At 38.6% G+C, this 21,719-nt stretch overlaps 1 protein-coding gene across 5 annotated transcripts in view; it reads left to right on the forward strand.

The window, feature by feature from the left end:
• Positions 1-21,719, forward strand: part of CEP63 (centrosomal protein 63) — a 75,656-nt gene that overhangs the window by 49,726 nt on the left and 4,211 nt on the right. For 3 of the 5 annotated variants that reach the window (XM_065876213.1, XM_065876208.1, XM_065876211.1), the window contains exons 6-10: positions 3,769-4,002; positions 4,278-4,417; positions 15,546-15,660; positions 16,537-16,734; positions 18,438-18,524. In XM_065876213.1, coding sequence (XP_065732285.1) covers positions 3,769-4,002; positions 4,278-4,417; positions 15,546-15,660; positions 16,537-16,734; positions 18,438-18,524 — 774 coding nt within the window. Of the gene's footprint in view, positions 1-3,768; positions 4,003-4,277; positions 4,418-5,262; positions 5,401-15,545; positions 15,661-16,536; positions 16,735-18,437; positions 18,525-21,719 lie in introns of all 5 variants that reach the window. The other 2 variants (XM_065876212.1, XM_065876209.1) reach the window with 1 other exon arrangement.

Raw genomic sequence — 21,719 nt, forward strand, 5'->3', positions numbered from 1 at the left:
GATTCACTATATTTAGTTGAGTCTTTTAGCTCAGGGAGTGTCCAAAAGTTGATGACAGAACAAATCCTTCCTCCCCTCCACGCACCTTTTTCCTGAAGGAACAAAATTCTACAATTCTCTTCTCCCCACTTCTTTCCTCCCACAGGTGAACATTTTTGTGGTCAATTTGAATCATTGGAATGTGTGTGATTTTCATGAAAAGAATGTTAAAACACAATAATTAACTACATGAAACATGTTTGGGGGTGGGGAGAGAGGAAAATTTGACCTGGAAATTTAAGTGGTTTAGTGACTTTTAAAAAATTTTAATTTCTGCACTTCTGTAAGAAATAAAATAAGGCACTATAGTTCCTTTTTCCTATGTTTTAAATAAGAGATAAATCCAGTTTTCCTATATGATGAGTCATGGATATAGTTAAACTTCTGTACAAGTAGGTAGAATAATGCAGCTGTCTTTTCAGTAGGTAGGCAGCGTCTCTTCTCCATCCATCCATAAACATATCCATCATTATAATATCATACAGATTATTTTCACTGCCATAAATTTCCTCTGTGCTCTGCCTATTCATCACTCCCCTGCCTACCCTCCCCATAATCACTGACCTTTTTATTTTCTCTATTGTTTTCCCTTTTCCAGAATGTTGTATAGTTGGAATCATACAGTATGTAGCCTTTTCAGACTGGTTTCTTTCACTTAGTAATATGAGTTTAAGACTCCTTCATGTGTTTTCATGGCTTGATAGCTTATTCCTTTTTAGCATTGAATAATATTCCATTGTCTGGATATAGCACAGTTTACTTATCCCCACACGTACTTGGTTGCTTCCAAGTTTTGGCAATTATGAATAAAACTGCTTTAAACATCCATATTCAGGTTTTTGTGTGGACATACATTTTCAAACTTCTTTGGGTAAATGCCAAGAAACACAATTGCTGGATTATATGGTAAGAATATGTTTTGTAAGAAAACATCAGACTGTCTTCCAAAATGGCTGTAATATTTTGCATTCTCACCAGCAATGAATGAGAGTTCCTGTTGCTCCTTATCCTCGCCAGAATTTACTATTATCAGTGTTCCAGATTTTGGCCATTCTAATAGATATGTAATTGTTGTTTTAATTTGCGTTTCCTTGATGATATATGATATAGATCATCTTTTCATATATAATATTTGTTTGCCATCTGTATTCAAGTCTTTGGCCTATTTTTTAATGGAGTTGTTTGTTTTCTTGTTGAATTTTAAGAGTTCTTTTTATATGTTGTATAACAGTCCTTTTATCAGGTGTGTCTTTTGCAAATATTTTCTCCCAGACCTGGCTTGTCTTCTCAATCTCTTGACATTGTCTTTCATAGAGTAAAAGTTTTCAATTTTAATGAATTTCAGCTTATCAGTTATTTCTTTCAGGGATTGTGTCTTTGGTGTTGTGTCTACAAAGATATTGATCTCGGAGAGATAGTGGTGAGTGGTCCTGAAGAGAGATCTTAGTTTCCTGGCCAGGAATTGAACCTGGGTAGTCTGGATGAAAACCAGGAATCCTAGCTGCTAGACCACCAGGGACTAGAGGATAGAAGCATTGTGGCCCTGGCTGTAACCCCCATTGAAGGCAAGAATGTTTCAAGGAGGCAAAAACTGTAAAAACAGGTACAAAGTTTATTATTAGAGAAACAGCATATCATGTAGGAGAGCACACAGAGAAGCAGTTTATTTAAGACAGAAGCAAGGCAGAAATACATACCAGGAGAGGAGTGTGGTCATCCTGAATGAGGAGTGCAGTAAGTCAGAAGCTAGGCATAAATACACACCCAGAGAGAAAGAGTATGTGCGTCCTGTCTAATGAGGAGGAGTGCAGTGAAGAGTTGATTTAAATCCTTTATGTAGGACAGTTCTTCCAGGTCTTTGTTTACCTTTGGCCAGTTATCTTGTTTCTTTTTTCACACCTGACTGGTCCTAGGACCCTCCCCAAGATGTGTGCACAACTTTTTGCAAAGATGGATCCCACTGCAGAGGCCTGTGGGAATATGTCCACACTTATGGGGTGGCGCCCCCTCTCTTTTGGACCCCCAAGGAGCCTTCCTGCACATATGCAGACAGGGAAGTCTTCCTTGACCTCAGGACTGGTCATCTTTTTACTTCAGCAGAGCTCAGCTTCTGCCACTAGCTTTCTCCTTGGAGTGGCTGGGTGAGAACAAAGCTTCAATTTTACTTCACTTGCAGACACCAGCTGTCCAGCCCAGGGGTCCATCTATCTCCTACCTCAGTAGGTCCCCTATCTCCTACTGTCCCCAAAGTCATCTATGTTGTCTCCTATGTTATCTTCTAAGAGTTTTATAGTTTTCATTTTATATTTATGTCTATGATCCATTTTAGTTAATTTTTGTGGAGAGTGTAAGGCCTTTGTCTGGATTCATTTTTTTGCATGTGGATGTCCAGTTATTCCAGCACCATTTGTTGAAGAGACTATCTTTGCTCCATTGTATCACCTTTGCTCTTTTATCAAAGATCAGTTGACTATATTTATAAAGGTCTATTTCTGGGCTCTGTATTCTGTTACATTAATCTGTTTGTCTGTTCTTTTGCCAGTACTACACTGTCTTGATTACTGTAGCTTTATAGTAAATCTTGAAGTTAGGTAACATCAGTCATCCAACTTTGTTCTTCTCTTTTGATATTGTATTGGCTATTCTTAGTCTTTGCCTCTGCATATAAACTGTAGTTTGTTGATATCCATAAAATAACTTGCTGATGTTTTGATTGGGATTGTTTTGAATTCATAGATAATATTGGGAAGAACTGACATCTTGACAGGATTGATTCTTTCCATGAACATGGAATATCTCATTTATTTAGTTTTTTAATTTCATTCATCAGAGTTTTATAGTTTTTCTCATATAGATCTTGTACATATTTTGTTAGATTTATACTTAAGTGATTTATTTAGGTGTTCTATAAATAGTATTGTGAGGTTTTTTTTTTTTTTTTTTTTGGCAGTATGCGGGCCTCTCACTGTTGTGACCTCTCCGTTGCGGAGCACAGGCTCCGGACGCGCAGGCTCAGTGGCCATGGCTCACGGGCCCAGCCGCTCCGCGGCATGTGGGATCTTCCCAGACCGGGGCACGAACCCGTGTCCCCTGCATCGGCAGGCGGACTCTCAACCACTGCGCCACCAGGGAAGCCCATAGTATTGTGTTTTTAATTTAAATTCCACATGTTTATTGTTGACATATAGGAAAGTGATTGACTTTTATATATTAACCTTATATCCTGCAACCTTGCTATAATTGCTTACTAACTCCAGGAGATTTTTTTTTTTTTGGTTGATTCTTTCAGATTTTCTACATAGATGATCATGTTATCTGTGGACAAAGACAGTTTTATGACTTCTTTCCTGATCTGTATACCTTTTATTTCCTTTTCTTGCCTTATTGCATTAACAAGGATATCCAGTGTGACATTGAAAAGGAGTGGTGTGAGGAGACATCCTTGCCTTGTACCTGATCTTAGTGGGAAAGTATCAAGTTTCCCCTCTTTAAGTATAATGTTGGCTGTAAGGTTTCTGTAGATTGTCTTTACCAAATTGAGAAAGTTCGCCTCTATTCCTAGTTTTTATTATGGAAATTGTTTTTATCATGAATGGATTATATATTTTTAATGAGCTAATGCTATATGTATTTATGGAAGTAAAACTCAGTTTCATTTTAGTTTTCCTTATTCATTGATTATTCTTTTACCTTTTCACTTTTACCAGTTGTTAATTTATGTGTTTCTAGGCTCAGCTTGCCAATCGGAAACAAAAATTAGAGTCTGTGGAACTGTCCAGCCAGTCGGAAATTCAGCACCTGAGCAGTAAGCTGGAGCGGGCCAATGACACCATCTGTGCCAATGAGTTGGAAATAGAGCGCCTCACCATGAGGGTCAATGACTTGGTTGGAACCAATATGACTATTATGCAAGACCAGCAGCAAAAAGAAGAAAAATTGAGGGAATCTGAAAAACTGTTAGAGGTATGTTTTTAAATTGTAATATACTGTAACAGAGGACATGTGTGTATGTGTGTTTTAAGAGAGACTAATGAACCTGGAACTAGGTTCCAAAATCTATGGTTTCTTCCCTACTCTGTAGCCAATATATAGATATTAATAACAGGATCAGATATTAATAACAGGCCTTATTAATATGGTGCCTGTTATATAACTTACAGTTTGATTCCCTGGCTACGTTTTCTCATGAAATAGAAAAATTTAATAACATCTGACTTTTTTTCTGAGTATTTTTGCAGGTTCTGCAAGAAGAAAAGAGAGAATTGAAGGCAGCTCTTCAGACTCAAGAAAATTTCATGTGTGAGACAAGAATACAAAAGGAGAAGCTACAAGCAAAATTAAAGGCAACTGACACTCAACACACAGTAGAGACCATAAGGTATATTTAATCTTAAATATTATTAATCTTAGCCACAGGGTGGTTTAGTATGAAGCACCATTTTTAATATTGCATATTCATAATTTTGTGTTTGATCATATTATGGGTTTTCTTATTCAGTTTTAATTTCTGAGTTAAATTTTTATATCTTTAGAAAAAATTGTATGATTAGTTTTTTCTGCCTACAGTTTGGGTCCCCTAACCAAGAGACTCTGATGTTTAGAAAGTTAGGAACCCTTTTGTCAATCCCTAACCAAGAGACTCTGATGTTTAGAAAGTTAGGAACCCTTTTGTCAATCCATACCCTTGCCAAAACTGCAAACGTGAAAGGAATTATAGTCTACGTCTCCTGGGAGGCCTCCCTTCCTTGGTAGAACAGGTCATGTTTAGTAGCTGCTTATCATCAATAAGCCAGCTAGTGAGATAGCCCTTTAAAAAATTCCTAAAGTTAATTTTATTTCTGTGTATGAACTGTTGCTCTGAAGTTTGTAATTTAAGTCTGGTGCACATTTCTGTTTTTGTCTATAACTTTTCAGTTTCTTTGACTCAAGGTATCAAGTGTCAACAAGGTGATTTTTGCCATTTTGTCTTTTTCCCTTGAAAAACAGGCCAAATCCCAGTTGAGAAAGGAGTAAACTGTTGCTGACTTTTTTAGAAGCATCATCTCTGCCTCTTTACTCACCCAGTTTTTTGTTTTGTTTTGTTTTTTTGTAAATCAGGAAACAGACTGAAGAGTTCTGAAGAGTTTCATTACCAAAAAGAGTTGGGAAATATGAACTGGCTGTGTGTTGCTTTTGTTTGCAAAGATACAAGGCGTTTAACAGTCCTCCTGTATCTTCCCATAGGTCACTGGAGGAGTCTCAGGCAGAAAGGAGGTATGCCTCTCAAGGGCAGGGAGACTTAGAGAATGTGCTCTTCCGACTGGATTTTACCCACACTAGTGAAGAACTTCTGCAGGCAGAAGTGACTCGTCTGGAAGGCAGGTAGGTAATTACATACATTTCAGAAACACTCAAATTGTTAGAAACTATTTTCAATCATCGTGTTGATAAAGTAAGCTAATATAACAAGTGAAAAAAATTTTTTTTCTCTATCATTCACAAATGACCTAACTTCTTATTTCATTGAGATTAAAGGAGAACTGTAAATCTCAGTTAAAGGAGAACTTCCTAATATTCTTACCACCAAACCTACCAGTCAGCCTGCAATCTATCTGTGTCCTTAATCTGTTAGAGTGAATGAATCAATGGATGATGTCTGTGCTCCTAAGACTCCACTTACATACTGATTCTACAGCTTCTCCTTTTCTCTTTTACATCATCAAGTTTTTAATCTCTGCTAAATCATTTCCACTAGTATAAAATATGTTTTAATATTCCTCATCTTGGGAAAAAAATGAAAATCCTCCTTTAATTCTATACCCGTCAAGTTACTTCTGTATTTGTCTGCTGTCCTTTAAAACCAAATTCTTCAAAAGAGGTGTCTCTATTGACTGACTGTACGTCTTCACATTTCTCCTGTGCAGAAGGCCTTCAGTTAGGCAGCCTTTCCCCTCTACCAGCCACATCAGTGGAGCTGCTCTTGGGAAGATCTCCCTGGACACATGGTGCTCCTTCCTTCTGTGCTGAAATGCTGTTGATATTTCCTAGTGTGTTGATTGAATCCTGACTTATGCTATACCATGCCCAGTTCACTTGTATCACCATACTGTGAACTTTTTTTATCATCCCGCTGAACTTGCTGATTGGGAAGAGTTTGATATTTTGTTTAAACGTAAATCATGGTCATTTGTACAGTAGTATTTTCTGCTGTGTAGAAGATAAAAATAAAATAAATAAACTGTTAGCCTTTAGGCAAACAGATAACCAAAAAATTGCTGTTTTACCCTTTTAAGTACACTAATAAGTTTTTTGTCCTATCTTTAAGTAATATATCTTTTATTTCTGTTTTTGCAAACCACTAAATATTTTCTTTACATATTAAATATACATGTATACACACACAGAGTTTTTGCTTTATTTCTTTTTTTTCTTTTTTTTTTTTTAAACATCTTTATTGGGGTATAATTGCTTTACAATGGTGTGTTAGTTTCTGCTTTATAACAAAGTGAATCAGCTATACATATACATATGTTCCCATATGTCTTCCCTCTTGCGTCTCCCTCCCACTCTCCCCATCCCACCCCTCCAGGCTGTCACAAAGCACCGAGCTAATATCCCTGTGCCTTGCGGCTGCTTCCCCCAGCTATCTACCTTACTACGTTTGTTAGTGTGTATATGTCCATGACTCTCTCTCGCCCTGTCAAAACTCACCCTTCCCCCTCCCCATATCCTCAAGTCCGTTCTCCAGTAGGTCTGCGTCTTTATTCCTGTCTTACCCCTAGGTTCTTCATGACATTTTTTTTCCCTTAAATTCCATATATATGTGTTAGCATACGGTATTTGTCTTTTTCTTTCTGACTTACTTCACTCTGTATGACAGACTCTAGGTCTATCCATCTCATTACAAATAGCTCAATTTCATTTCTTTTTAAGGCTGAGTAATATTCCATTGTGTATATGTGCCACATCTTCTTTATCCATTCATCCGATGATGGGCGCTTAGGTTGTTTCCATCTCCGGGCTATTGTAAATAGAGCTGCAATGAACATTTTGGTACATGACTCTTTTTGAATTTTGGTTTTCTCAGGGTATGTGCCCAGTAGTGGGATTGCTGGGTCATATGGTAATTCTATTTGTAGTTTTTTAAGGAACCTCCATACTGTTCTCCATAGTGGCTGAACCAATTCACAATCCCACCAGCAGTGCAAGAGTGTCCCCTTTTCTCCACACCCTCTCCAGCATTTATTGTTTCTAGATTTTTTGATGATGGCCATTCTGACTGGTGTGAGATGATATCTCATTGTAGTTTTGATTTGCATTTCTCTAATGATTAATGATGTTGAGCATTCTTTCATGTGTTTGTTGGCATTCTGTATATCTTCTTTGGAGAAATGTCTATTTAGGTCTTCTGCCCATTTTTGGATGGGGTTGTTTGTTTTTTTGTTATTGAGCTGCATGAGCTGCTTGTAAATTTTGGAGATTAATCCTTTGTAAGTTGCTTCATTTGCAAATGTTTTCTCCCATTCTGAGGGTTGTCTTTTGGTCTTGATTATGGTTTCCTTTGCTGTGCAAAAGCTTTGAAGTTTCATTAGGTCCCATTTGTTTATTTTTGTTTTTATTTCCATTACTCTAGGAGGTGGGTCAGAAAGGATCTTGCTGTGATTTATGTCATAGAGTGTTCTGCCTATGTTTTCCTCTAAGAGTTTGATAGTTTCTGGCCTTACATTTAGGTCTTTAATCCATTTTGAGCTTATTTTTGTGTATGGTGTTAGGGAGTGATCTAATCTCATACTTTTACATGTACCTGTCCAGTTTTCCCAGCACCACTTATTGAAGAGGCTGTCCTTTCTCCACTGTACATTCCTGCCAGCTTTATCAAAGATAAGGTGTCCATATGTGCGTGGGTTTATCTCTGGGCTTTCTATCCTGTTCCACTGATCTATCTTTCTGTTTTTGTGCCAGTACCATACTGTCTTGATTACTGTTGCTTTGAAGTATAGTCTGAAGTCAGGGAGCCTGATTCCTCCAGCTCCTTTTTTCGTTCTCAAGATTGCTTTGGCTATTCGGGGTCTTTTGTGTTTCCATACAAATTGCAAAATTTTTTGTTCTAGTTCTGTGAAAAATGCCAGTGGTAGTTTGATAGGGATTGCATTGAATCTGTAGATTGCTTTGGGTAGTACAGTCATTTTCACAATGTTGGTTCTTCCCATCCAAGAACATGGTATATCTCTCCATCTATTTGTATCATCTTTAATTTCTTTCATCTTTAATTTTCTGCATACAGGTCTTTCGTCTCCTTAGGTAGGTTTATTCCTAGATCTTTTTTTCTTTTTGTTGCAATGGTAAATGGGAGTGTTTTCTTGATTTCACTTTCAGATTTTTCATCATTAGTATATAGGAATGCCAGAGATTTCTGTGCATTAATTTTGTATCCTGCTACTTTACCAAATTCATTGATTAGCTCTAGTAGTTTTCTGGTAGCATCTTTAGGATTCTCTATGTATAGTATCATGTCATCTGCAAACAGTGACAGCTTTACTTCTTCTTTTCCGATTTGGATTCCTTTTATTTCCTTTTCTTCTCTGATTGCTGTGGCTAAAACTTCCAAAACTATGTTGAATAAGAGTGGTGAGAGTGGGCAACCTTGTCTTGTTCCTGATCTTAGTGGAAATGCTTTCAGTTTTTCACCATTGAGGATGATGTTTGCTGTGGGCTTGTCATATATGGCCTTTATTACGTTGAGGAAAGTTCCCTCTATGCCTACTTTCTGGAGGGTTTTTATCATAAATGGGTGTTGAATTTTGTCAAAAGCCTTCTCTGCATCTATTGAGATGATCATATAGTTTTTCTCCTTCAATTTGTTAATATGGTTTATCACATTGATAGATTTGCGTATATTGAAGAATCCTTGCATTCCTGGAATAAACCCCACTTGATCATGGTGTATGATCCTTTTAATGTGCTGTTGGATTCTGTTTGCTAGTATTTTGTTGAGGATTTTTGCATCTATGTTCATCAGTGATATTGACCTGTAGTTTTCTTTGTTTGTGACATCCTTGTCTGGTTTTGGTATCGAGGTGATGGTGGCCTCGTAGAAGGAATTTGGGAGTGTTCCTCCCTCTGCTATATTTTGGAAGAGCTCGAGAAGGATAGGTGTTAGCTCTTCTCTAAACGTTTGATAGAATTCACCTGTGAAGCCATCTGGTCCTGGGCTTTTGTTTGTTGGAAGATTTTTAATCACAGTTTCAATTTCAGTGCCTGTGATTGGTCTATTCATATTTTGTATTTCTTCCTCATTCAGTCTTGGCAGGTTGTGCATTTCTAAGAATTTGTCCATTTCTTCCAGATTGTCCATTTTATTGGCATAGAGTTGCTTGTAGTAATCTCTCATGATTTTTTTTATTTCTGCAGTGTTAGTTGTTACTTCTCCTTTTTCATTTCTAATTCTATTGATTTGAGTCTTCTCCCTTTTTTTCTTGATGAGTCTGGCTAGTGGTTTATCTATTTTGTTTATCTTCTCAAAGAACCAGCTTTTAGTTTCATTGATCTTTTTTATCGTTTCCTTCATTTCTTTTTCATTTATTTCTGTTCTGATTTTTATGATTTCTTTCCTTCTGCTAGCTTTGGCGTTTTTTTCTTCTTTCTCTTATTGCTTGAGGTGCAAGGTTAGGTTGTTTATTCGAGATGTTTCCTGCTTCTTAAGGTGGGCTTGTATTGCTATAAACTTCCCCCTTAGAACTGCTTTTGCTGCATCCCATAGGTTTTGGGTCGTTGTGTCTCCATTGTCATTTGTTTCTAGGTATTTTTTTATTTCCTCTTTGATTTCTTCAGTGATCACTTCATTATTAAGTAGTGTATTGCTTAGCCTCCATGTGTTTGTATTTTTTCCAGATCTTTTCCTGTAATTGATATCTAGTCTCATGGCGTTGTGGTCAGAAAAGATACTTGATACAATTTCAGTTTTCTTAAATTTACCAAGGCTTGATTTGTGACCCAAGATATGATCTATCCTGGAGAATGTTCCATGAGCACTTGAGAAAAATGTGTATTCTGTTGTTTTGGGATGGAGTGTCCTATAAATAACAATTAAGTCCATCTTGTTTAATGTATCATTTAAAGCTTGTATTTCCTTATTTATTTTCATTTTGGATGATCTGTCCATGGGTGAAAGTGGGGTGTTAAAGTCCCCTACTATGAATGTGTTACTGTCGATCTCCCCTTTTATGGCTGTTAGTATTTGCCTTATGTATTGAGGTGCTCCTATGTTGGGTGCATAAATATTTACAATTGTTATATCTTCTTCTTGGATCGATCCCTTGATCATTATGTAGTGTCCTTCTTTGTCCCTTTTAATAGTCCTTATTTTAAAGTCTATTTTGTCTGATATGAGAATTGCTACTCCAGCTTTCTTTTGGTTTCCATTTGCATGGAATATCTTTTTCCATCCCCTTACTTTCAGTCTGTATGTGTCTCTAGGTCTGAAGTGGGTCTCTTGTAGACAGCATATATAAGGGTCTTGTTTTTGTATCCATTCAGCCAATCTGTGTCTTTTGGTGGGAGCATTTAGTCCATTTACATTTAAGGTAATTATCGATATGTATGTTCCTATTCCCATTTTCTATATTGTTTTGAGTTCGTTATTATAGGTTGTTTCCTTCTCTTGTGTTTCTTGTCTAGAGAAGTTCCTTTAGCATTTGTTGTAAAGCTTATTTGGTGGTGCTGAACTCTCTCAGCTTTTGCTTGTCTGTAAAGGTTTTAATTTCTCCATCAAATCTGAATGAGATCCTTGCTGGGTAGAGTAGTCTTGGTTGCAGGTTTTTCTCCTTCATCACTTTCAGTATGTCCTGCCACTCCCTTCTGGCTTGTAGGGTTTCTGCTGAGAGATCAGCTGTTAACCTTATGGGGATTCCCTTGTGTGTTATTTGTTGTTTTTCCCTTGCTGCTTTTAATATGCTTTCTTTGTATTTAATTTTTGACAGTTTGATTAATATGTGTCTTGGCGTATTTCTCCTTGTCTTTATCCTGTATGGGACTCTCTGTGCTTCCTGGACTTGATTAACTATTTCCTTTCCCATATTAGGGAAGTTTTCAACTATAATCTCTTCAAATATTTTCTCAGTCCCTTTCTTTTTTTCTTCTTCTTCTGGAACCCCTATAATTCGAATGTTGGTGCGTTTAATGTTATCCCAGAGGTCTCTGAGACTGTCCTCAGTTCTTTTCATTCTTTTTTCTTTATTCTGCTCTGCAGTAGTTATTTCCACTACTTTATCTTCCAGGTCACTTATCCGTTCTTCTGCCTCAGTTATTCTGCTATTGATCCCATCTAGAGTACTTTTAATTTCAATTATTGCGTTGTTCATCGTTGCTTGTTTCATCTTTAGTTCTTGTAGGTCCTTGTTAACTGTTTCTTGCATTTTGCCCATTCTACTTCCAAGATTTAGGATCATCCTTACTATCATTATTCTGAATTCTTTTTCAGGTAGACTGCCTATTTCCTCTTCATTTGTTAGGTCTGGTGGGTTTTTATCTTGCTCCTTCATCTGCTGTGTGTTTTTCTGTCTTCTCATTTTGCTTATCTTACTGTGTTTGGGGTCTCCTTTTTGCAGGCTGCACGTTCCTAGTTCCTGTTGTTTTTGATGTCTGTCTCCAGTGGCTAAGGTTGTTTCAGTGGGTTGTGTAGGCTTCCTGGTGGAGGGGACTAGTGCCTGTGTTGTGCTGGATGAGGCTGGATCTTGTCTCTCTAGTGGGCAGGTTCACGTCTGGTGGTGTGTTTTGGGGTGTCTGTGGCCTTATTATGATTTTAGGCAGCCTCTCTGCTAATGGGTGAGGTTGTGTTCCTGTTTTGCTAGTTGTTTGGCATAGGTTGTCCAGCACTGTGGCTTGCTGGTCGTTGAGTGAAGCTGGGTGCTGGTGTTAAGATGGAGGTCTCTGGGAGATTTCCACCGTTTAATATTATGTGGAGCTGGGAGGTCTCTTGTTGACCAGTGTCCTGAAGTTGGCTCTCCTACCTCAGAGGCAGAGCCCTGACTCCTGGGCTGGAGCACCAAGAGCCTTTCATCCACACGGCTCAGAATAAAAGGGAGAAAAAGTAGCGAGAATTAGTAGAAGTATGAGGAAAGAAAGAAGGAAAGGAGGAAAGGAAGGAAGGAAGAAAGAAGCAAAGAAGGAAAGAAAGGAGGGAGGGAGGGAGGAAGGAAGGAAGGAAGGAGAGAAAGAAGGAAAAAAGACAGAAAGAAAGAAGATACAGTAAAAATAAAAGTATAATATAGTTATTGAATTAAAAAATATTTAGAAAAAAAAAAGGGATGGATAGAACCTTAGGACAAATGTTGGAAGCAAAGCTATACAGAGAAAATCTTACACAGAAGCATACACATACACGTTCACAAAAAGAGGTAAAGGGGGAAAAATCATAAATCTTGCTCTCAGAGACCACCTCCTCAATTTGGGGTGATTCGTTGTCTAAAGGAGGGAAGGAAGGAAAGAAAGAAAGAAAGAATGAAGGTAAAGTATAATAAAGTTATTACGATTAAAATTACTTATTAAGAAAAAAATTTTTTTAAAAAACCATGGACGGATAGAGCCCTAGGACAAATGGTGGAAGCAAGAGTATACAGACAAGATCTCACACAGAAGCATACACGTACACATTCACAAAAAGAGGAAAAGGGAAAAAAATCATAGATCTCGCTCCTAAATTCCACCTCTTCAATTTGGGATCATTCCTTGTCTATTCAGGTATTCCACAGATGCAGGGTACATCAAGTTGATTGTGGAGCTTTAATCCGCTGCTTCTGAGGCTGCTGGGAGAGATTTCCCTTTCTCTTCTTTGTTCTCACAGCTCACAGGAGCTCAGCTTTGGATTTGGCCCCGCCTCTGCGTGTAGGTCGCTGGAGGGCGTCTCTTTTTTGCTCAGACAGGACGGGGTTAAAGGAGCCGCTGATTCGGGGGCTCCGGCTCACTCAGGCCGGGGGTTGGGGGATGGGGGAAGGAGGGGCACTGCGTGCGGGGCCGGCCTGCGGCGGCAGAGGCGGCGTGACGTTGCGGCAGAGGCCGGCGTGACGCTGCACCAGCCTGAGGCCCGCCGTGCGTACTCCCAGGGAAGTTGTCCCTGGATCCCGGGAACCTGGCAGTGGCGGGCTGCACAGGCTCTGCGGAAGAGGGGTGTGGAGAGTGACCTGTGCTCGCACACAGGCCCCTTGGTGGCGGCAGCAGCAGCCCCAGCGTCTCCCGCCCGTCTCTGGGGTTCGCGCTTTTAGCCGCGGCTCGCGCCCGTCTCTGGAGTTCCTTTAAGCAGCGCTCTTAAACCCCTCTCCTCGTGCACCAGGAAACAAAGAGGGAAGAAAAAGTCTCTTGCCTCTTCGGCAGGTGCAGGCTTTTCCCCGAACTCCCTCCCGGCTAGTCGTGGTGCACTAACCCCTTCAGGCTATGTTCAAGCCGCCAACCCCAGTCCTCTCCCTGCGCTCCGTCCAAAACCGAAACCCGAGCCTCAGCTCGCAGCCCCGCCCGCCCCGGCGGGTGAGCAGACAAGCCTCTCGGGTTGGTGAGTGCCGGTCGGCACCGATCGTCTGTTTAGGAATCTCCCCGCTTTGCCCTCCGCACCCGTCGCTGTGCACTACTCCGCGGTCCCGAAGCTCCCCCCTCCGCCTCCCGTAGTCTCCGCCCGCGGAGGGGCTTCCTAGTGTGTGGAAACTTTTCCTCCTTCACAGCTCCCTCCCACTGGTGCAGGTGCCGTCCTTATTCTTTTGTCTCTGTTTTTTCTTTCTTTCTTTTGCCCTACCCAGGTACGTGGGGAGTTTCTTGCCTTTTGGGGGGTGTGAGGTCTTCTGCCAGCGTTCAGTAGGTGTTCTGTAGGAGTTGTTCCACGTGTAGATGTATTTCTGGTGTATCCGTGGGGTGGAAGGCGATCTCCGCGTCTTACTCTTCCGCCATCTTCAAGGTCCCCCCTGCTTTATTTCTTTCTCACCTTGGAATACTTAAGATATTCTTAGTTGTCATTACTGAGGTATATTTGCATACTTTAGATTGAATAAAAGCTTAGTATTCTTATTGACATTAGAACTAATATTTACATTTTTTATCCTGATTTTCCATTGATAGACTTTTTAGTGATCTTTTACATGTTTTGCTGTGCTCTCAGCAGGCTCTGAAGGCTTGCCTCTTGTTTCTGACACACTGCCTCTTGCGTTGTGACCTGGTACACTTTAGTCTCTTTAGGCCTCGATTTTCCCATCTGTAGATAGGACAAGATTATCTGATTTTCTTCTCGCTCTACCTCAATGTTTGACACACTGTAGTCACATTCTAAGTACCAAATAAATAAGCATTCTAGGATTTTTAGAAATAGGTAAAGTTGGAATAAATGGATAGAAATACCAGTGTTCAGTAGTAAAACAAAGACTTTCAAAATTATTTTTCTGTATCAAAAGACAAGTAGAAAAATGAACCCTTTTAGACAGCTTATTTGTGTTGTTCAGTTTGAACAGAATATTCCCTGAAACAGGAACTGTAGGAATTTAAGTGATTGTTTTTGTGTTGTTGTATTGTAGAGATGGTATTTTTGAACGATAGCTTATTTGGTAAGTTGGCTGTGTGGGTGAAACAACCTAGATAGTTATTAAGCCTGTATTGAACAGTCTGGAACCAAATGATGCAGGGCATAAGGGTATGGTGGGCAAGGTTAGAGGGAGATAAGAAGTAAAAGACATTATTTTAATCATAGAATTTGTAGTTCGAGAAACATAATATGCACATTCAAGGACCTAAGAGCAATTTAAAGTGAAAATTCTAGAAAATGTCTACATTCAAGCTCTAACAATTGAAAATAGACTGTTTTTAAGGTAATTAAGGAATGAGGGTCAGTGTGGCTCTATCCAGGTAAATGTTGATCTGACTCTTGAAAGGGTGTTGACTATCCATTGCCTGGTAGGAGGGGAAGGCGCTGTGTGGTCAAGGGGATGGTGTGTGAAGAGACAAGAAGTCAGGCTTAGCAAATGGCACATGGCAGACAGTAAAGCCCAGCAATTTAGCAGCAAAAAGACTTTATTAGTATGAGCTGTGAGATAAGAGAGGTATGGTGCCCCTGAGGTTCTTGTATCTGATGAGTGATTTTTTCTTAAGTAAGGGTAACAAGTTGGAAACTCTTTGAAGAAGATTCTTTTGGCAGCTGTGTGTAGGATGGGATTGTAATTAAGTTGGTGAAGACTGAGATTATGATATAGCTCCTGTACAACTAGAGAGAAAAAAGCTACCTAAGTTGCTATAATCTTTAGAATTTTATAACCAGGAATATTCTAAGCAGAGAGAAAGAATATAGGTAAACACAGAACTCAAAAATATCTCCAGAAGTGTGAATTGGATTTAGCTGCCTCCAGTGATAAGGAAATCGGAAATTAGTTTTATTTTGGGGTGGGAGGTGATGTTTAAGGGTATTTCTTGGACATCAAGAAGGTAGGTTAGATAACTCAATTTTTGGGTTCCAGGGTTTTGTTTTATTTTAAATATGTGACCTTTATTTTGTCATACAGCTTGGAATCTGTGAGTACAACATGTAAACAGCTGAGCCAAGAGCTAATGGAAAAATATGAAGAACTGAAGAAGATGGAAGTGCATAACAATGAGTACAGGGCCGAGATTAAGAAGGTAAAGGTCCGCATGCCTGGGATCGCAAAGCCCTTTGTGTGTATGGACTGAGCTGTGGGTTGAGAGGTTACAGGAATTATTTTTAATGAGAGAAAAGTGTAACCCAGAGGCCATTTGATGCTCACAAGTAGAGAGTACCTGGAAGGTGCTTAGGAGAGTGTCTTTCTGTGTCATCCCCAGGGATGCCATGTAAGTAGTTTCAAGAGAGTTGAAGCCTGCCCCTTTGAACTCTACAACGTTATTTTAAATGTGCCTTGAGGAAAAGTTTTCTAGAAGCTACGCACCTTCTTGCTTGCACAAGCACATGAACATGTTATATGAGCTGGCATTTAATATTTTCTTACTGACCAAAGGTGGTGATGGATGTGTATTCTCTCCTGTGCTGTGGGTAGTTATATCCTCATTGGCATTTGAGGTGTGCAGAGTTTGTCTCTATGTTAGTGGGCCCTGGCTGTCCTGTTTGTTGACTCATATTTTTTATCACTTCTTTGAGATTACTTCTAGCCCCTTTCTTCCTCTTGCCTTTCTGTTGTCTTCTGTGGACCAGGAAACTATATAAGCAAAATTTTTAGATTTGCAACTAGAAAAAGAACGAAGGTGACAGGCGCTGTCCTCTAAACAATGTGGCTTTGACTTTGATACTGGTTCTCAGCATTTGAGTAGGGCATCTCTCCCTGTTTTGAAATCTAATAGGTAATTGTGGGTATAACCACCTGACCTTCAGTACAGATATGCAGCTTGGTAAATTGCTAATTTTCTGCAGATTTAATCAGGGAAAAATTCATGTCTTGAGGTAAGGTAAAAATTACTTTATTATTATATTTTTCTATCTAACATGTCTTCTCTTAATTTTTAATGCCTTCTATTTCTTTGTAGTTGAAAGAACAGATTTTGCAGGCTGAACAGAGTTACAGTTCTGTACTAGAGGGAATGAAAATGGAGATCTCCCAGCTAACTCGAGAGTTACATCAGCGAGATATCACTATTGCTTCCACCAAAAGTTCTTCCTCTGACATGGAGAGGCAACTCAAAGCAGAGATACAAAAGGCAGAAGAAAAAGCAGTAGAGCACAAGGTGAAACTCAAACAAAAATTCTCTTTATTTGGAGTTTGTTTTGTTTTTGTTTTTAAAATTTATTTATTTATTTTTGGCTGCATTGGGTCTTTGTTGCTGTGTGCAGGCTTTCTCTAGTTGTGGTGAGCGGGGGCTACTCTTCATTGCTGTACACGGGCTTCTCATTGCAGTGGCTTCTCTTGTTGCGGAGCACAGGCTCTAGGCGTGCAGGCTTCAGTAGTTGTGGCACACGGGCTCAGTAGTTGTGGCTCGTGGGCTCTAGAGCTCAGGCTCGGTAGTTGTGGCGCATGAGCTTAGTTGCTCTGCGGCATGTGGGATCTTCCCGGACCAGGGCTTGAACCCATGTCCCCTGCATTGGCAGGTGGATTCCCAACAACTGTGCCACCAGGGAAGCCCCTGAAGTTTGTTTTTGAAGATTCAATTTATTAAAGGTATAATTTCCATAGTAGTTAATTTAGTAAATTTTTATTAGCCCTCTCCTTCAGGCTAAGGGTAGACTGGTTAACAAGCAGTCTAGTGGAGATTGGTGGGAGGTGAGAGTAGATGAGACAAGTGAAGAGACCCTCTCTGTGGTGTGTAGGGTGTGTATTAAGGCTGTGCCACGTTCGCTGTGACAGACCAGAGTTCAGACAGGGCGAGTGGTCAGGGATGAGACTGGAAAGCAGTGACCTGCTCCTGAAGGGCCTGCCCACCCTGTGCAGGAGTAAAAGGTCTCTGTGGTTATCGTGTGGAGAATAAGTGAGGAGGCAAAGAGACCACTCGGATGCTGTCACAGCAGCGGGACTGTGGCCCGAGCACTGCGCCAGGGAGGCAGAGGGAAATGGATGCATTCTGGAGAAAATCGACTGGACTTTGTATTTGATTGGACCAGGAGAATGAGTTAGACAGAGTTAGGAAAAGATGTCACTCAGGATTCTGGCTTGGGCAACTGAAAAGGAAGTGATGCTCTTTAGTGAAATACAGAAAAGATAGGGAGCAGGTTTGAGGAGGATAATGAGTTTGTATAAAGGGTACATAAAATAGGCAAGCTGGGACACTGGTTTGAGATAAAGGCTGGACTTCCATATGGAAATATCTAGTAGTCAATTCCACAGAAGGCCTGGAGTTCAAGATTAAAATCAAGGTAAGACATTTAGCTGTGGAAATCTTTGCATGAAGTTGGCATTTGAAACCCTGAGAGACTTTGATATTATAGCGAGAAGGCATAGAGTATGAAGAGGAGAGACTTGCACCAAACTTAGGAATCTACTCATTTAGGGTAAAAAGGTGTTGGAATGGAGCTAAAAAGAAAAGTAGCAATAAGGAAGGAAATCAGGTAGTTTTCACAAAGGAAGTAGGAAGGCAGGGAAGGAAGGAATCTTTTCAAGTAGGAATGGCTAAGCAGAAAAGCTAAGGAGAATGAGGACTGAAAATAAGTTTTACTACCTTGTGAAAGGAGTGCAGTCCACGTGATGCTGGAGGTGGAGGCCAGTAAGAGGAGTGCTGGGGGTTACCAGTGCCTGATTCATCTTCTTAGAATAGTATTCTAATTGCATGCATATGAATTCATGTTGAAACACCTTTTCAACAACCTTTCAGAAAGTATTTGTATATATGAATGAAGAATGTGACCTCGCCTAATGAAAATTACATGTGGAAAAATTTTATAAGATGCGTTTGATTTATTTGTTACATTTATTTGTTTTTTGCTTTTCCCTTCTCAGGAGATTTTGGCTCAGTTGGAGTCACTCAAGTTAGAAAATCATCGTCTTTCTGAAATGGTGATGAAATTGGAATTGGGTTTACATGAGGTACATAAATAGAAACTTAAGTTTTTCTACTATCCAAGCCTTTAAAGAAATCACTTTGTAAATACTGATATTGTAAAGAGAAAGTTAAGATCAAACTATGAAACAATCCTTCTGCAAAAACTTTCTCAAATGAAAAGAAGTCAAGACAGTGACGGGAGTGAGCAAAATATGACTCTCCACTCCAGCAATTGGAAGATTTAAAAAAATATTATGTATGTGATAAAATACATAATGTGTTCTTAATAGGGAGAATGTATGTAAAGGGCTTAGCATAGTGTCTGGCATTTAGTAAATACACAATAAATGTTTGATGCTGTTATTATTATTACTGAAATTATTGTGTTCACAATATCTTTTCATTATAAAGTATATGATCTTTTAAATAGTTTGGTTTTAGTTATATTTCTACAAGATATAGTTCATTTCATCAAATATTCTAGAATCTTTTATGTTCAGAGTATTTTAGTAGACAGTGTAATGGACACAAAGATGAATTAAGATAAGATTCTTGCCTTTACAAGATTGAGGGTAATCTAGTAGGGAGGATAAGAAATGTAAACAAACTGCTGTGAAACCAGAGAACATGATCAGCTAACAGTGAGTTATAAACTGTATGGATGCTCTTTGAACTATTTTGTTATAAAATCTATATAATTTTCAAAATGACCCATCTGTTCTGACCCATCTTTTCTTGATGTACATCAAATGCCCAGAGATTGTAGAAATTCTTTTTTTCTGTATTTCCAGAGAGTGTGTGCCTCCAAAGATTCATGGTCACACAATGCCCCTATTTGCTCCTAAGTAGTTTTAGTTTCACACTCATGGATTATGGAGGCTGGGGTGGCAGAACATGCAAAAAACTACATGAATACGTTATTTCAGCTAAAAGAAAATACGGGGGACCATTTTTATAATATTTTGAGAGGGTGAGACTCTCTTAGCATCACAAAACCGTAAAGAATTTTACAACATAAGGAATTTTACAGCATAAAAATATAAAATTTCTGGATGACAAAAGACCCCATTAAAAAAGACTAATAGACTAGAGGAAAATAATCTATTAACAGATAAAAGGTTAATATAAAATATTAATATATAAGGATTTCCTGTAAAGATAATAAAAAGATTGGAATCCAGTAGAAAAATGGGTAAAGGACATAAATAGATAATTCATAGAAGTAATGCAAAAATCCAGTAATGAAGAAAAGCAGTTACACCCCTCTAATAATCAAGACAAAAGAAATAAATAAATAAATATAGAGGAACAGGCTCTTCAGTGCTCTGTTAATGAGAAAGTGAATTGACATAACTATTCTAGAGGGCAATTTAGCAATATCCATTTAACTGTATGTAAATACATGTAGCCTATAAAGTCCTGAGTCATGTGCTTTTCTGATTTTGATCATCATTGTTTTCCAGAAAGGTCATATCAGTTTGCATTCCCAAAGAACCCATCCTGTAGGAGCAAAGGCATAAAAATGGTCATTTCAGTGTTGTTTGCAATATCCAAAATTTTGAAAAAAACTCAATGTTAATCTATAGAGGGATGGTTAATCATGACTTCCTACACTAGGAAATATGCCATCATTTAAGGTGGCAGATGAGTGTGCACATCTAATCTTGCTCCCTCCCCAAATCCCTCTAAAACTATAATGAAAGGATTTTTTTTTTTTTTTTAAACACAAACCTACAAGGATGGAAAAAGTGGGAGAGGAGACAACAGCTAAACATTTTGTAAGGGGGAAGAAGGAAGGGAGGAAGGAAGGGAGGGAGGGAGGGAGGGAGGGAGGGAGGGAGGGAAGGAGGGAGGAAAATGACTTTATATGCCCTGATTTAACCCAATACTAAGCTGGTGGTGGAGAAAACCTAGAACCAATCTGATTTGTACCACAGAATCTTCAGAAGTCTCAGGATTTGGCAATAGCTGATTGACAGAATCTTATCTTATGCAGAGATTACCTATTCATATTTAAGAGTTGGGAACTCTCAGGGGTGCGTAAGCCAGACTATGACCAGAGAATCTGTTCAGCTTAATTTCTCCTGAAACCTCTATCTAACAGTGGTGGTAATGTCCTTTCTTTACACAGCAAGGTGTGTGCTTGCTATGCACTTTTTATATTACCTTCCACATTCATTTATCTGTAATTGTTGATAATAAAATAATAAATCTGAGAAAAATTTAAAAGATGCCTGCCTGGCAAAAGCAAACATTATCTTCTTTTAAAAAGTATATTTAATGACATCAGACATCAAACTCTGGCTGGTGAGAATCCTGTTAGCAGTTTATACTTCCTCTGGTTTTGAAGTTACACACAGTGTAAACATGGTGTATGGATTAAGAACAATTATTAGAAAGTGCCGTTTTGCATTTTACCTTGGAGGAAGGTGATATTACTTTTACAAATGAATATTTTAGCTAAATAACTGTTTTAATAAAAGTATCTAATTATCTTAATAGTAAAAGCAATAGCTCTGATAAAGTATTTACCACAGTAAAAAAAAAAATTGACAGTAGTTTATAGTTTAGCTCCTATGTCCTGCAAATTCTTTTTTGAGATTTTAGCATTTTGTAACTTACTGTCACTGCTAGAACAGATAGTTAAATGGTTTCATTTTAAGATTTATTTTTGTGTTAGGTAAATTCTGTTTGTCACACCACTGTTTACCAGCTTATTTTTGGAAAGTTCTTTATAGAAAAGACCAAGCTAAACATTGAATTAAATTCCAAAGAAGATAACCATAATTTTTCAGAATGCTAATGAAAATATTTTGTCATTAGAAGAAAATGGTCCAGACCTATGTTTTTTTAGGTACTGTATTACCAGGAAACACCTAGAATTGAAGAACAATAAATAATCACAGAATTCAGACCAGATCAGAGTAGTCATACCTACCTTATCCTTGAATACTGCCTTATCACGTCCAAATTTATTTCACATACCAGAATAGGTGCCAACATTATGTAAAACTCTTTAAGACCAGAGAGTTGTTTATTTAAAAGTTGTCCCTGCCAGCCAGAATTCCTTTTCAGAGCCTTATGTCCAAATTTCTTTCTTTGAAATAGGTCTTTTGATTTTCTTCCACAGGTGTTCTGGGGCTATTCAACCTTCTCTTCCCTTTTTTTTTTTTTTTAATCAGTAGCTTTTTTTTTAAGTTAATGCATAGTTGTATAATTGTATAGTATAGTTACAATAT

This window comes from Phocoena phocoena, chromosome 4 (genome assembly GCF_963924675.1).
Source record: "Phocoena phocoena chromosome 4, mPhoPho1.1, whole genome shotgun sequence".
NCBI lineage: Eukaryota > Metazoa > Chordata > Mammalia > Artiodactyla > Phocoenidae > Phocoena > Phocoena phocoena.